The sequence below is a fragment of the Silurus aristotelis genome (assembly GCF_946808225.1).
Source record: "Silurus aristotelis genome assembly, chromosome: 13".
NCBI classification, from domain to species: Eukaryota; Metazoa; Chordata; class Actinopteri; order Siluriformes; family Siluridae; genus Silurus; species Silurus aristotelis.
In genome coordinates, this window is record NC_139586.1 from 11,121,873 (window position 1) to 11,137,431 (window position 15,559).

The following is a 15,559-nucleotide window of genomic DNA, read 5'->3' on the forward strand; positions in this document are numbered from 1 at the left end:
CCCCAACATGGTGAGATCTCTCTAGTAATTATACAGTCATTCGTTCATTTTCAGTACCGTGCTTTATCAAGAGCATAACAGCTCTTGTGGGGTGAGACGCCAGGTCATTTTAGAACACCATGTAGACTTTCACACCCAGGGGCAAAGAGTCACCTACTGGCATGATTTTAGCCAATGTAAACCTTAATACTTGATGAACTTTTTACCTCCTTTTTATGGTCCATTGTCACGACTATGCTAAATCATTACACATCCTATCAGCCACTACATCAGGTCACCTGATCATTGCACTTGTTACATATACTTCAGCTAATGAGAAGTTTTCACTGCACTCACTGTATTGTGAGTTTGTATACTCCTGTATTTAAGTTGATCTTCTTCCTGTTTCTGGATATTTTGTGTATTGCTTCTTGTGTATATATTTCTCTGTGATGCTGTACATGACAGCCATAATATCTGACATTATATAATGACATTTAGTATACTGAAAACTATGCTATGTATGCCTGAGGCAGTGTAATGATCTGCTGGTAGTTGATTTTTCTAAATTATAAAGCTATCTGTATCTGTTTCCCTCTAGTTTACCCTTAAATCCACACTGTCAATTTGTTATATAATAACTTATTTGTTATTTAAACTAGTCTATAAGAATGTACCGATCTTGGGCATTTACATGTACATTTACATTTGCGGCATTTAGCAGACGCCCTTGTCCAGAGCGACGTAAAAAAGTGCTTTTAGTCTCTAGCAATGAATAAATCTACACTGGTACGCAAGATTAATAAATCAGCCTTTTTTCCATTTGGATATTTAGTATTATTTTCATGACAAGAAGCATAAAGGATAGATATTATGCCTTATGAATCATAGTTATTATATACATTTATCGTTATAAATTGTATAATTTTATCCCAGATGAAAAATGACCAACATGAAACAATCGTTGTGATTTCTTTCCTCGTGGCTCCTAAAAGGTGGTCCTATGTCATACTGTGAGAAAGGCAATAGATGGTCATTGATTTCAAAGAAAATCTTTTTAAACTGTTCATGAAAATGCAACATGAAATTAACTACTGATCAATGTGTCACAGTGCTAAAAATTCAAAGGCCATAGAAACAAAAAAATAATAAATCACAGGATGTGGGATTCCAAAATCCTGTGGTTTTGTAGTAGCAGTGGTTGTCTCTGTGAAGGCAGTGCTGAGCCTAACATTGCAACAGTTATCACAAATATTCAGATTGACTGTACATAGGGCTACCTCAAACTCCCACTGCAAAATTGGCATCCCAAGTTGGACACTTTCCCTAGCCATGAATGGGTTCATATTCTCCTCCTCAGCCACCTCCTCCTATTCTTTTTTTTGGTACACATAAAAACCACAATTGCCAAAGCATGATTCATCTTACTTTGTTTATCACATGTAGATGACATTCTATGATTGTTTCTCTTCATAGAGTTCAGGGGTTAAACAGGGACAGCACTTACTCCAAAATACGAAATGACATCTATCTATCTATCTATCTATCTATCTATCTATCTATCTATCTATCTATCTATCTATCTATCTATCTATCTATCTATCTATCTATCTATCTATCTATCTATCCATCCATCCATCCATCCATCCATCCATCCATCCATCCATCCATCCATCCATCCATCCATCAACCCATCCATCCATTAATTAATCCATCCATTAATTAATTAATTATTTATTTTACTGTTTGATTTTGATGATTGGTGTCCTGTTGAGCTCTGAACAGCAAGTCCACCACTTTAAGTAACAAAAGTTACGTGAAGACCTTTGACCTTTCAGTGTTATAACATGTAAAAGCTGTGCTCTGTTCCTAAATAGTTACACATTTTGCTTTTTTTTGCTCACCATGTCCCCTTCTGCCTTCTGTCCATTTCCATAAGTTGATAAGCCTCAATGAAGACTTGTGCTCAATGAATCGGACATAAATTATACATCCCTAACATTTTCCGTTCCACTGTATTAAATTCCATAAATCTGGCTTGAGTCTCGTCAGTGAGCGTCCGGTTGCTATCTCCGAGATGAAGTCACTGGAAATTGATGCGGAGGAGAAGGAGTAGATCTTTCTTCTTTTGAACATCATTTCAACACAGGCACATGTGAATAATATGAAAGTGTTATTAAAAATGCCATTCGGGGGATTGGCGTGTTCACACACGTAGGTTCGGGGTCTAAATCTTTCAGTTCGAGACCTGTACGAGATGAACGAAGAGCTCATTTCTCATAATGAACCTAAAATGGAACATATCATTACACAATGATTTTATTTGAAAGCAATCACAGAGTAATTTGCATTAGATTATGAATTCGGTTGGTGACCACACTGGGTGTCTAATGAGAACTGTATTCATCTGCAGGAAGGACAGACTTGTCCATGCAGCTCTTTATTAGCATTCCTTTTTTTTTGTTGCCCTTTTCCAATTTTTTTGCCAATTTTTTGCAGTTTTAGGATTGAAGCCTGTACAAAGAGATTTAAAATGTCAGATATTTAGGTGTGTGCAGTTAAGACGGCAAAAAGAAGGAGATGAGCTTTTCCTCCATCAGTCATGCTCTCTCCTCAGCACATGCCCAACATCGTGCGGATCGGGCCAGCGTTGCTGCTCGGGCCTCTATTGAATTGAATGGTCCACAGATTACTCCATTATTTCTCTATAGCAGCACTGCACAGTAGACTAAAGGCCCATTATCTGAGTGACTGAGACCATCGGAACTTATTACATGTGTGACCTTTAAAAGCCTTTTCGCTGTGATGGATCTCAGGTGAGAATTTACTGGAATCAATTTTTTATCTTGTGGCACAGGGGAGGGCTCAAAAAAAAAAAAAATAAAAAAAAAAATGAAACGAGCCGGCGAATGGCCCTGGTCCTGAGTGGAACATTCACTTAGAAAAAGAATTCAGCATGCCAGCTTGACATGGCTAGGATTTATAAAATACCTCAAATTGCCTCTTCTCAGTAAGAAATTAAAGAACCTTTGAATCAGTGAAGTTTCCCGAGCACTGTGTTTAATCAAGCTGGAAATACAAAGACGACGCTCGTTCCCTAAAGGTTCACATCAAAAGGTGCATCTCGCTTTGAATCGGTATAAAACGCAGATGGCAGCCTGCCGCTGTTAATTAATCATATATGAAGCGCGTTGTACCTGCTTGTGGAAAGTGTGTCATATCTGCAGAGATCTTGTTTGGATTTTAGGCTACGTTAACATTCTCTATTTGAAAATACTTAAAAGAAAAAACAACAGGAAAGGGTTTTGTGCTTCTGAAGGACCAGATTAGTTGAACCTACTGTAAACTAATTTAAGTTTACAGTAGGTTTACTAGTCGGCGCTATACTGGTTTTTTGTCTGCACTGTTTGCACTAGGTTGCACTCTATGCACTTTATGTAGCTTGTATTGTGTTGTAGCTTTATGTTGTCTCGTGTAGCACCAGGGTTCCGGAGGAACGTTTGTCTCGTTTTTACTGTGTACTGTGTACCACTGTGTATAGTAGAAATGACAATAAAAGCCTCTTCACTTGACTTGACTTGACCAAGTAGTGATTCCTATACACTTGCTGTTGCATAGCATGTAGCTTCCTGTTTCGGCTACCTTTTCCTGTTCTTTTCCCTGGCCTTCATTTCAGACATCTTCATTTGCAAACTGATCTTGTTTTCTGCTGATGTTCAATTCATGCTAATGTTGATGTTTATACTGTACACTTTTGAATCCAGCTTTGTTTTCAGGGCCTAAAATAAAAGAATGTCATGCTTGTGAGTTGAGATCACTCGGCTTTAGAATACGACATAGTTTGATTTAGTTTGATTTAGACACTGCAGCCAAAGTCAGCAGATGAGAACTGACAAGACAGCTATAAAAATGTTAGAGACGATGAAGAAATGTAGCAAGAAAAACTCTTTCTTAATACCCAGAGCTCACTGTAAGAAACATTCACCAGCTGCTTTATGATGTGAGCAACATTATACGTAGTAAATGTCCTTGAATTTTATTCTGTACATATTCATACAATATACATTACATTATATATATATACAGTGTATTTTATAGACGTCTTCAGAAAGCAGGTATATGAAACCTAGTAATAATATTGGATCTGCTGATCTGAAGAGGGCACAAGTAGTACAATGAGAAAAAGTCTAAGGAAAGAGTGGATGTGAGATTGTGATGTAAACCCTGTCGGAGATAGCATTGCTGCACTTTCTTGAGTCAGAAACCTACAACCACTGATGTTCATTCAGAAAGTCCCTCTGAGATCTTTCCATTTTCATCGTTTCTCACTTAATAAATGCTGTGCTTCTAGTAAATTCATCACGCTCTGAAATCAATCTGCTCACTGTACAGTTCTGTGGAAATGATGATTTCTGGTATAGATGGGCATCACTGATGTTCTGGAAAGCTCTATTAAATGAAATCTAGAACATCCATTCAGTTGATGAACACAGAACAATCAGGTCAGCAGCAGCTCTAAAGGATTGATGTGACATGAGAAGCTGAAGAAAGAGGTGAAATTTGGGAATTTTTGCGTTTTTTGGAAGACTTCAAAGCAGCCATGTGCAACTAAAGGCCTTTTACTGCTCAGTTCTCAGCAGCTATTAATGCATCTGCTGTAGTCAAGGTAACTACTGTAAATATGTTTAATTTGGATTATGAGTAACTGCTTCTATTCTGGATAGGTGATCTGTCATCTCAGGTGTGGCTCTGTTCCTCCGCAAGTCATCATTTTCTCAAAAAATCCTCTCTCTTCCTTCAAATTCGATAAATGTGATTTACTGACCCCTGTGATTTACTGAACCACTTTTCTGATGTGCTTTTAAAAGTAAACCAATGTGGAAGTGAAGCTAATCTTTACTGAAACAGGTTCTAGTGTACACTTTTCTGCTCTCCTGCTCCATCTTCTTCTCCATCTTCTGCTTCTTCATCTTTTAAATCATCTTTTGAAACATCAAAAACTTTGGGTGTGATGGAGCTGTCAGAGAGATGGAGCTGTGCTGTGGGAGTGATGGAGATGTCAGAGCGATGAAGCTGTCAGAATGATGGAGCTGTCAGAGTGATGGAGCTGTCGAAGTATTGGAACTGTGCTGTGGAAGTGTTGGAGATGTCAGAGTGATGGAGCTGTCAGTGTGATGGAGCTGTTGGACTGATGGAGCTGTCAGAGTGACGGAGCTGTTGATGTGATGGAGCAGTCGGAGTCATGGAGCTGTCTGTGTGATGGAGCTGTCAGACTGATGGAGCTGTCAGAGTAATAGAGCGGTTGGTTTGATAGAGATATAAGAATGATTAAGCTGTCTGTGTGATGGAGCTGTCAAACTGATGGAGCTGTCGGAGTGATGGAGCTGTCAGAGTAATGGAGCTGTCTGTGTGATGGAGCTGTTGGACTGATGGAACTGTAGGACTGATGGAGCTGTCAGAGTGATGGAGATGTCAGAGGATGGAGATGTCAGAGGATCGGGCTGTCAGAGTGATGGAGCTGTCGAAGTGATGAAGCTGTAGGAGTGATGGAGCTGTCGAAGTGATGAAGCTGTCAGAGTGATAGAGCTGTTGGTGTGATGGAGCTGTCGGGCTGATGGAGCTGTCCGTAAAATGGAGCTGTCTGTGTGGTGGAGCTGTCAGAGAGATGGAGCTGTCACAGTAATGGAGCTGTCTGTGTGATGGAGCTGTTGGACTGATGGAGCTGTCAGAATAATGGAGCTGTCTGTGTGGTGGAGCTGTCAATGTGATGGAGCTGTCAGAGTGATGGAGCTGTCAGAGTGATGGAGTACATCGCTTAAGTATTAGTAAAATGAATCCTGATTCAAAGGCATGTACTTGTCTGAAAAGCAAACATGCAATTATACGGCAACTTTATAACAGTTTTGAAAGCTAGCTCCATGACCAGGGAACAGAGTTATGTTCTAGATTCGGGGTCACAATCTGAGGAACTTATGGCCCATCAGTAAACGTGATGTCTGATTCGGAAACCAGGAGCAGGTGGTGCTTTGACGTCACAGATGTGCATTTTTTACCGCATAGCGTATTATAGGATAAGGAGGTGTAATGTCTCGAAAGAGGCCTTCCTTTCAGAGCGGAGCTCACGTTACACTCAGGATTCTATCAGTAGTTACAGCAGGAGAGGACTGCATCAGCCTGGAGAGAAACTCAATCAGCAGTAATATATACACTGCACCCCGAATCCACTTTCTATAGCCAACAAGGTGATTTTCTCTCTCTCTCTCTCTCTCTCTCTCTCTCTCTCTCTCTCTCTCTCTCTCTCTCTCTCTCTCTCTCTCTCTCTCTCTCTCTCTCTCTCTTTGTGCTTTCTTTATGAGAAAGAGAAAATTGCACATCTAATGAAATCCAATTTTATATTTCATTCGGAGGAGCACAATAAACAAAAAAAAACAAGCAGTAAATAAGCTTTTCAAAAAGCTGATTACTAAAGCAATTTATTGCCGAGTACAGGGCCGTGGCAGAGCATCGGATGGGGCTGGAGATCATACAGAGGGGGCTGGGGGTTTGGGGGGGGGCTTCTAAATCTTTTCTCTCTTTTCTCTCTCCCTAGGCTTTTTGGCTGCTGTATCATTATTGCCTTGTGTGTGTGTTGGAGAAAAATACAGGCTTTTGTGAGGAGCCAATCTGATCAACTTATTTTAACATAATTCTGCCATCTACAGCTTGGAAAGGATAAAAGCGAGGTTTGCGATTGAGGTCATCCGTGCATCCATTAGGCCGCTTTATGAGGTGAGATTCAAGGCTCCTCCATTACTGTGGCCTTTCCTTCATTGTTCTGATCTCAGACCTTCTCCTTCCCAAGGCTGACTCGAATAATGACATTTTGCAGCCACAATAGAATCAGTGTTTTCACTGTTTTCTTTATTATTCCATTGACGATGTTATAAAAAGAAAATAATTTCACGTAGACCTTGAAGCATGGGAGTAAATTAGACTTGCCCCCTTTGCTGTTTCCCGACTCTCATTATCAATATTATGTTTATTATTGTTATTTTTTTTATTATTATTATCATTATTATTCGAAGCTGATCATCTGAGATCATTTTCAATCATTTGAATGTATTGTTTGCATATCGCATGTACAGTTCCGATGCTGCATTCGTACGCTTGTCATGATCGTGTTTTCCTGGGGTTCGAGGCACTCTTTCGTTCAAAATGGACGACATGTGCTTTTTTTTTTCTTCCCTCCCTCTTCCCGTTTTGAAACTCGACTTTATGATGATGGCGGGGTGGTTTTTCCTGGTCAAAAAAACCCACCATTTTTGTTTGTCATCGGCATTCTAAATAGTGCCCACCGAGCTTGAAAGGCAGGCAGATTGGAAAATGAGGAGGAGGGGAGGCTGCATAATGTTAGTGGAAATAAATTGCACCGGCGAGCGCCATAGGAAAAAAAAAAGTGCAGCGTGCAGATTATTCACAGTTATATAATGTGCAGGCAGAGAAGCAGGCGCTTCTCATTTTGGCCACTTATCCCTCATTGTGGAGAGACTGCATATTTCATCGCTGCTGCAGCGGCTTAGAGGATAGATTTCAAAGCAGCAAATAAAAAAATTGGCTAAACTTCCAAAATTAGCACTTCAAAGTCAAACATGATTTTCCGAGAGGAAAGGAGGTGTGTGACTAGGACAGTGTAAGTGTGTGTGTGTGTGTGTGTGTGTGTGTGTGTGTGTGTGTGTGTGTGTGTGTGTGTGTGTAAATGCGTGTGGTGGAGGCTAATGCACAGAACCACCCTGTGCAGACCTTAAAACCAATTTCTAGGCAAATTGGTTTAATTTAAGAATGAGATCACAGAATGAGCAGAATGCTGTTAGAGCCAGTTTATGCTCCCGCAGGCAGATTTTATTTATTTATTTATTTTTTTCTTTAGCTCTTAAGCAGAACTGCCTTTTTGGATGTCTAGAACATGCACCAATTTTTTTCCCCTTAGCTAAACCTTTTTTAAAGCAGGTAGAATGAATATCTATCGGAATGTAAATGACTGGAAAACGAGTGTCCAGTCTGCTCTATAATTATTGGTTACAAAAGGAAATCTTTGTGTTTAATGAACTACATTTCAGATTAAACAGGAGTGAATCCATTTGTGTCATTTTAAAGCATCAATCCTGCATACATGAAAATTCTGCATTGTGATTGGTCTTAAGGTGTTGATTCATTCTCTATAACACCTGCTGTGACAGTAGTGCAGGTTTGTGCTCGGACTGATACGTTATGGTTTCTATAAAAAACGTCTCATTCACATGCATGGAAGGAATCTCCAGTGTCAGAGGTACGGTTTTGATTTCAGGTTTGATCTGACAACATCAGGACAGTAGAGTTTACACTTTGCGGTTTGTGAATGAACAGAGACTGGTGAGGGAATGAGTGCTTATAGCTGCTGTAGAGTAAGGGACAGCACAGGTGTGTGTGTGTGTGTTTGCATGTGTCTGTAAGTGTGTGTGTGTGTGTACATGTGTGTGCGTGCATGCTTGCAGGAAAGTGAGAGTGTGTGTTTCTGCTAAAGTCTTCTCCTTATTATTTCTTGCAGTAAATGAGTAATCAGTCGTCTCCTGCATGCAGCCTGATTGTGTCTCTCTGTGAATCAGTCCAGGAGGTGTGTGTGTGTGTGTGTGTGTGTGTGTGTGTGTGTGTGTGTGTGTGTGTGTGTAAATCAGTCCAGGAGATGTAATTAAAATGTACTCGTATGTGGTGTAATTGCTGTCTCGCTAATCCTTTATTTGCACACCTGCCTGTGAGTCGGAGTTTTTAATGAATTTCTAATGAATGCACTTTGTACACTTGATTTATTTGTTAGTAAATGATGAGGCTGGACCACTTCCTGCTGGAGGAACAGACGCTCGCTGAATGTCATATCTCGCCCACAGTGCTGCCGCTGCTGTTGCACTCCTGGTAATTTTAGGAAGGGAATTAGACACTGTGTGTGTGTGTGTGTGTGTGTGTGTGTGTGTGTGTGTGTGTGTAAAACCTGTACTGAACAATAAAAGGTAAGTATGCATGTGTTGGCCATCTGCACTTGTAAGATGCAGGATTTGAAAGTTGAATAATGTTGGCTTAATTGTACAATTACAGGTTAAATGTAACATTCAGCTAATTCACTGTGTTTTGTTATGTGTTGATTTGTAGTTAAGCAACGTAAAAATATATTAACTCTACCTCCAATATAACAACCTTACAGAACGGAAGATCTTTCTCAGTACAACAGCAACACTGCGGTAGCTGGTCTGCTCTTCAACACACACACACACACACACACACACACACACACACACACACACACACACACACACACACACACACACACACACACACACACACACACACACACACACACACAATGTTATAAGTGTTGCTGATGTACAAAAAAATTAAGGGATCTTCAAAAATGAATGTTTATATCCGCATGGTGCGTCAATGCTGGAGATGACACAGCGGTGCCAAAACTTTATGCAGGGGGGAACACCAGGGCTTTTAGTCAGTAATTGTACATCTACAGAGTGACTTGTTTGTTAGATTGAGTGGTTGAAGTGATATGGTTTTGCCTGGACTTTACAAAGACAACACAAGCAAACAGCAGCCCAATAAAACTTAAACACGTCGTCTCTCTCCCTTTAAATTCGTTTTTCTTTTTTTTTTCTAACCTTAAGAGCAACTTCCCAAGAAAGGACAAGAAAAAGAAAACTTGGTCTTGAAGATTGTAGTTGCTCATTTTGTTTTAATTATTGCATGTCCTTTTAAGTCTGAAGCAGCTTTGAAAGCTTGGCAAGAAAAAAGACAAGAAAGTTCTGTATGAACAGCATGAGAGCCTCCATTTATCCAAACTATGGAGCCGAGTTTAGCGTTATATTGTGTCCTTTAACTAAAGATCGAACGCCTGTAAATGAAATTTCAATATGCCGAAAGCCCCCGACTGTTTCTCTCGCCATTATGAATGAAACTAATTTCTTTAAACGGCTCAGTATAGCAGCTCTCCTGCGGTTCCTATACACAGAAACAAGAAACACAGATAAACAGATCAAAATAATAATAGTAATGTGATAAAAGCTGGAGTCACTCCACTGTCGTCACACTTGCAGTCCTTTAAATTAACCAGCTTTTGTCTTTTGTATTATTCTGTCAGAAAAATGTGACACTATAATCAATATTATAACCCTTTTGTGATTTTATTGTACAAGTCAATAATCAGTATTGTATGTTGTTTAAATGTCTATTTTGGTAATTTTTCTAAAAATGTTTTATTTATATTATATGAAATTGTATTTTTTGACTTATTAATTATGATCCTTTTCATTATGTATTTATTTTTTAGTTTAGAAATGTATTTATTATTTCACTTTATTTACTCAGTCATTCATTCATTCACTCGTGTTCATTCATTCATTTAAAATTCCATTTTATGTCACGGACTGTACGGTATAAATCTTTTGCGGCATGTCGAACTGCATATGGTTGTGTACATGACAACATTTTTTTTTTATTAAAAATGCAAATAAATAAATCAACACTTTAAACAAACCTTTTTGAAATCTGAGCCAAATCACACTCGGGATCAGACGGAGAGCCGAGCGAAGTGCGACTTCACCCTCAATCTCAGAACTTATAATATATAATATAATAAAAAATAGAAATATGTCAGCACACTGTATCTGCTACATGTCTGATTTCATACATACTTTTGCAGCCTTTTTTTTTTTATAAATTCTCAAAAATGTTGAATCTTTATCTGATTTTTAATCTTGACGCAGTTAAAAAACACTGAAATCCAGCCATGGATCAGCTTCTTTCTCATTAAAGTAAAAAAAAAACAAAAAAAACCAAAAAACAAAACAAGATTGAACATTTAAGAATTGTGTTTTGTTCTTTAATTCACACTAGTAATAAAATTGCATTACAATTTCATAAAATAAATGTTCCAGTTTATATATATATACAGAAAAAAACTGACTGTACATCACCCTCTGTCTTACCTTCCTAACTGTGAACAACAAGGATAAAAAAAAAAAAAAAAGAAACATCACAAAAAATACCCCATACAGGCGATACAGTGCTCAGCGACGCAGGCACGACTGTACATCAGAACTTAGAAATGCTCAGAGTTGAGGAAAAAAAACATTTACACCAGAGTCCTGGAGAACCAAAGAGGACTTCTTATACTGTAAAAAGTATTCCAGGCAAGCAGACAAATGCTCCTCCCTGTGCGTGCGTACATGTGTGTTGTGTATGTGTTGTGTATGTGTTGTGTGTGTGTGTGTGTGTGTGTGTGTGTGTGTGTGTGTGCTGCCTCGGTCAGGTCGACGTTATTGGACCTGTGTCTCGAAGCTGCCGTTGAGCTGGCCCTCCTCATAGTCCATCTGACACAAGATCATGTTGTTTTTAAGGAAAAACTTGTCTCCTACGCAGAACCTACAAAAAAAAAAAACCATCAGAGAGTTTAGGATCGCTTTTTCTGTTTCTGTGCTGAGAGTTTGTGTTGAAAAGTCGCTCAGCAAGTCGCTCTGTATGTGTCCTCAACTCCCTCTGAACCTATTTGGGTTTTGTTTGTTCGGCTGTTTGTGTCTGTGTCACTTTTGTTCTAACCTGATTGTTCACGATCCCTGTGATGTCTCATGAAGGTGTGACTTCAAAAGCAAGCATTTTTCTTCACAGGACTGGCACCAAATAAAATCACACAACCGAGACTACTAAAAAACGAAAAACAAAAGCAAAATCCTGCCTCTTTGTCAGCCTGCGCCAAGATAGAACTCAAAATCGCTCCAAATTTTTCCCCCCTGAAATTGTCCAGCAATTAAAAAGCTTCCTAAAACCTACACGCTGCTTTTTCCCCATTGATGTCTGCATATAAACGCTACACAGATGGCAGCGTGGGGCGTGATAAGACCCCAGCCTGTGGCATCGGCGCTTATCAATCAGTGCCACGCTAATTTACCGGGTTGGCACCGTGGCAGTGAGCGGCACAGCACAAATCGGGTTCCTGCCATCAGCGAAAGCTACGCCGAACCCAGACCAAGCTTCTGTGTTTATTTCAGTCTCCATGCTGAGGCAAAATTTGGTGATTTCTGAAGCTCATGTACATTGAAAAGACTATAAAATCAGAATTCGATCAGAAAACGCAGGTTAAAAAATATGTTGTATAAACATTTGTCATTAATCAAATCCAAATTTCTAATCCAAGGCCTTTAGTTCATTGCATTTGATTGAAACTTTTTATTTATAAATCTTTTTTTTTTTTTTTTTTTTTATCATTAATTATCTCCATTATTTCTAACACTGTGATTAGAAGAATTATATCAGGAGCTGTCTGTTTTTGGCCAAATCAAATCTCTTTTAGTACAGAATTATTTTTCAAAATGAGGTATACAGTAATATTTAGACGCTTATAAAAATCCATTCAAAGGATCAGGAACTTCTGATATGAATTTATATGAATTAGTGTGGATTATGATACATACAATTCTATCTTAGATCTGTGTTGTGTTGTGACCCTGACTTTGGAGAAGCATGTTATTATTCCGCTATGTACTTCTGTGATTGTGTATGATGACTATTTCACTATTTCAAGGTGCAGATAAGTGTAATAACTGTGCAAAGTCAGTGTTAAGGAGAATGTCACGCATCTACAGCATTAAAATCTGCGCCGCTGCCGCTCGAGGACATGTGGAGGAAAGAAAAGGATCAAACAGCTAAAACGAAATACCTCAGTATTCTCAGAAAAGTGATACAAAGTGTTTTAATGATGATAAAATTATCATGTGGTATGACTCGTATACAGAAACATTATATGACGAAGTTTTCGGAAATCTCTCGTTCCGCTCACCTCTGGTTACAAAGCTGACAGGCGAAACAGTCCAAGTGGTAAACGTTATCTCGGGCCCTCATCACCATTTCAAAAGCGGGGATCAGTTTACTGCACGCTGCACAGTTCCCCGTCGTCCCGAAGAGCCTGCAAGAGTCAAAACACAGAACGCATTTACACATTTCTGCTTCGCTGTAGCCCTGACGCAATACAGCAGTCACTCTGATGAAGACATGGAGCAGAGCGGTGAATGCGTACAGGATAAAGCGGGGAAATATTTATTTATTACATTTATATACTGTATATATAACGATGTGCAAAAGTCGCTCTATAAAGCAAAGCCACTTAAACAGTAAACAGTAAATGTTTAAAGTCTTCAAAGCTGATTGGCTGAGGGAAGCCATGTTTCTCAAATGAAGAGATCCCTCCCACCCTTTCTCCATCCGTGCATTGTGTAGCACATGCCGACTCAAATCGCTACGGACTTCCGCGTTCTCATCTTTCGCGTCGTGTGTCATTTATGTAATGTCTCTGTCCTGTCACTGTCCTTATTTTCGCGTGTTTTGACATTCACAGGTGAATCCCCATCCTTATTTAGTTTATGTGTGTATAAATACCCCTTTGTGGCCTGTATTTCATTGCAAAGTAACTTGTTCAGTTCGTTGGGTTTTACTAAGCAAACTGTTTTTGTTCACCGTTTCCTGTTTTTAATTTCCTGGTCTTGATCTTGTTTCGGTTTTCTTGTTCTTCACTAGTTCACATTGTTTGCTAATCACCTGACTTTTGGCTGATACTTAATTATGCTTTGGATTCTTATATCAATATATAAAATTTGACCCGCCTCCACTATTGCTAGTACTCGCAGTACATCCCTCCATCATCCAATTACACGGAGAAAAAAAGGCTGGTTTTGAATGATGCCAAATTTAGGAGACCATGTACGTAGACGTCATTATCATGAACAATTTCGCATTCAAGTGTCCATCAGTAAACAATTGAAAACGTCTGCTGTGATGAAACTGTTCAGTGGGACACAAATGAGGATGGGTTTCACCTATTAAATCTATTTCTCTCAAGGTTTCTTCCTTATGCCATCTCAGAGAGTTTTCCTCACCACTCTCGCCACTGGCTCGCTCAGAATGGCTCGATAAAACGTTTAGGGACTAGTTTAAGATGCTGAAATTTATATTTGCAATCTGTTTAATTCTATAAAGCTTCTTTGGGACAAATGTTGATTGCCATAAATAAAAACATTTATTGAATTGAGAAATTCTTCAGTGAGGACATGTTCACAAAAACCTATTTAACATATTTATAAAAAAAGAAAAGGCTAAAAAGCTAACCTGCTACTAAACAGCCATAAATGACAATATTAGACTGCTTCAAAGCTACACAAAAGCTCAGGGCCAAAAAAAGTATAAGGGTATTATACTGCCACCATAATACTGCTCATTTATTGGTTTTGCATTAAATACTGTACTTTACTGGTAAATTCAGTGGATTGGATTTTGATTTGTAACATCAGCAACATATTAAGTCCGTAAAACTTTCCCAAAATCCACAGCATTCTACTGTGTGCCCTCAGTACTTTGACCCCCTATTAATAAAAAAAAAATCTGCAGGTGTCTAATGTAAGCCACAGATCTGACCTGGACACATGACTTCAATATTTTTGGCAAAAAAACCCAACAACATCAGGATATAATCCTGTATGTTAAGTCCTGGCTAATGATCCAATTAAAACGATCACATGGTCCTTAACAACTTCTTCAAAGGGTTACACACCGATCGACAGAAACACAGGTCGGAGACGAGCGACCGGACTACGGAAGACTTTCTCTCAAATTCAGAACGCATAATGAGAATTTAGATCTTTACACAAAATGTGTTTGCAGTCACAAGGTTACAAGGTTGCCACTGCAAGAAACCTGATTAGTTTTAGAGAGCGGGAACAGGAAAGGGGGAGAAAGCCATGTGCTAAGCGGGCGACGTAAGTTTGGAGATGTTCGGTGATGCACAAAAAAACAGACAGAAGTAACATTTCATAGCAGTTTGTTCAAGTTTATTAGAACACGAGGTGGAAACAGTGCACTGAAGGTCACAAACGGAACAGGAGGCATCGGGGCGGATCTCTCCTCCTCTCGCTTTCCCTCTCTCTGACGCCTCCACACTAGACCAGATTTACATTTTCATTTTCCGAGCCCATGTCTCCGTGTTTAATTTGGAGATCCGGAAGCGCAGATACACTTTTATATTCCATTGAGCCTTGATGCGATGCAAAAAAACGAGGACAGACGGATCAGACGGCGATGGATTGCTGCTCCGACCGCGCGATAAAGCCGCCCAGCTCAGACAAGGAGCAGAGAGAAAGCTGAATGTCTGAACGCAAAGTTGCTCCACAGCCTCCATATTAGTTTCTCTCGGGTGCTCGCCCTCATGTCACACATGCAGCATCTATTCCAGCAGAGCGGCGTTTAATTAGAGCGGCGCGAGGAAACGACAGAGCGAGAGGAGGAGGAGATAGGTGAGGAGTTAAAGGGAGGTTTTGTTCAAACGGGACCAAAAAAAAGAGAAAAACCTTGTTTATGTGACACTGACAACACGCTCGGGAAAGCAGGAGGTTCTTCACAAAGCTTTGAGGTTTAACACATTTTTGTCTATTAGTCTCGGCAAACTTTAGTGCAGTGGTTGAAGTTATGGGCTGCTGATTGCCTCATAATTATCACTGAAGCATCCATGTGTTAATAAAGCGGA

General features: G+C 39.5%; 1 protein-coding gene and 1 long non-coding RNA gene across 4 annotated transcripts in view; both read right to left on the reverse strand.

Annotated features, from left to right (window-relative positions):
- LOC310735674 overlaps positions 1 to 15,559 on the reverse strand; it is a 171,327-nt gene that overhangs the window by 80,453 nt on the left and 75,315 nt on the right. The window lies entirely within an intron of this gene.
- lmo1 (LIM domain only 1) overlaps positions 10,848 to 15,559 on the reverse strand; it is a 128,681-nt gene continuing 123,969 nt past the window's right edge. For both annotated transcript variants that reach the window (XM_083558658.1, XM_083558657.1), the window contains 2 exons: positions 12,827 to 12,952; positions 10,848 to 11,415 (listed from right to left, as the gene is read on the reverse strand). In XM_083558658.1, coding sequence (XP_083414784.1) covers positions 11,310 to 11,415; positions 12,827 to 12,952 — 232 coding nt within the window. In that variant the 3' untranslated portion in view covers positions 10,848 to 11,309. The remainder of the gene's footprint in view (positions 11,416 to 12,826; positions 12,953 to 15,559) is intronic.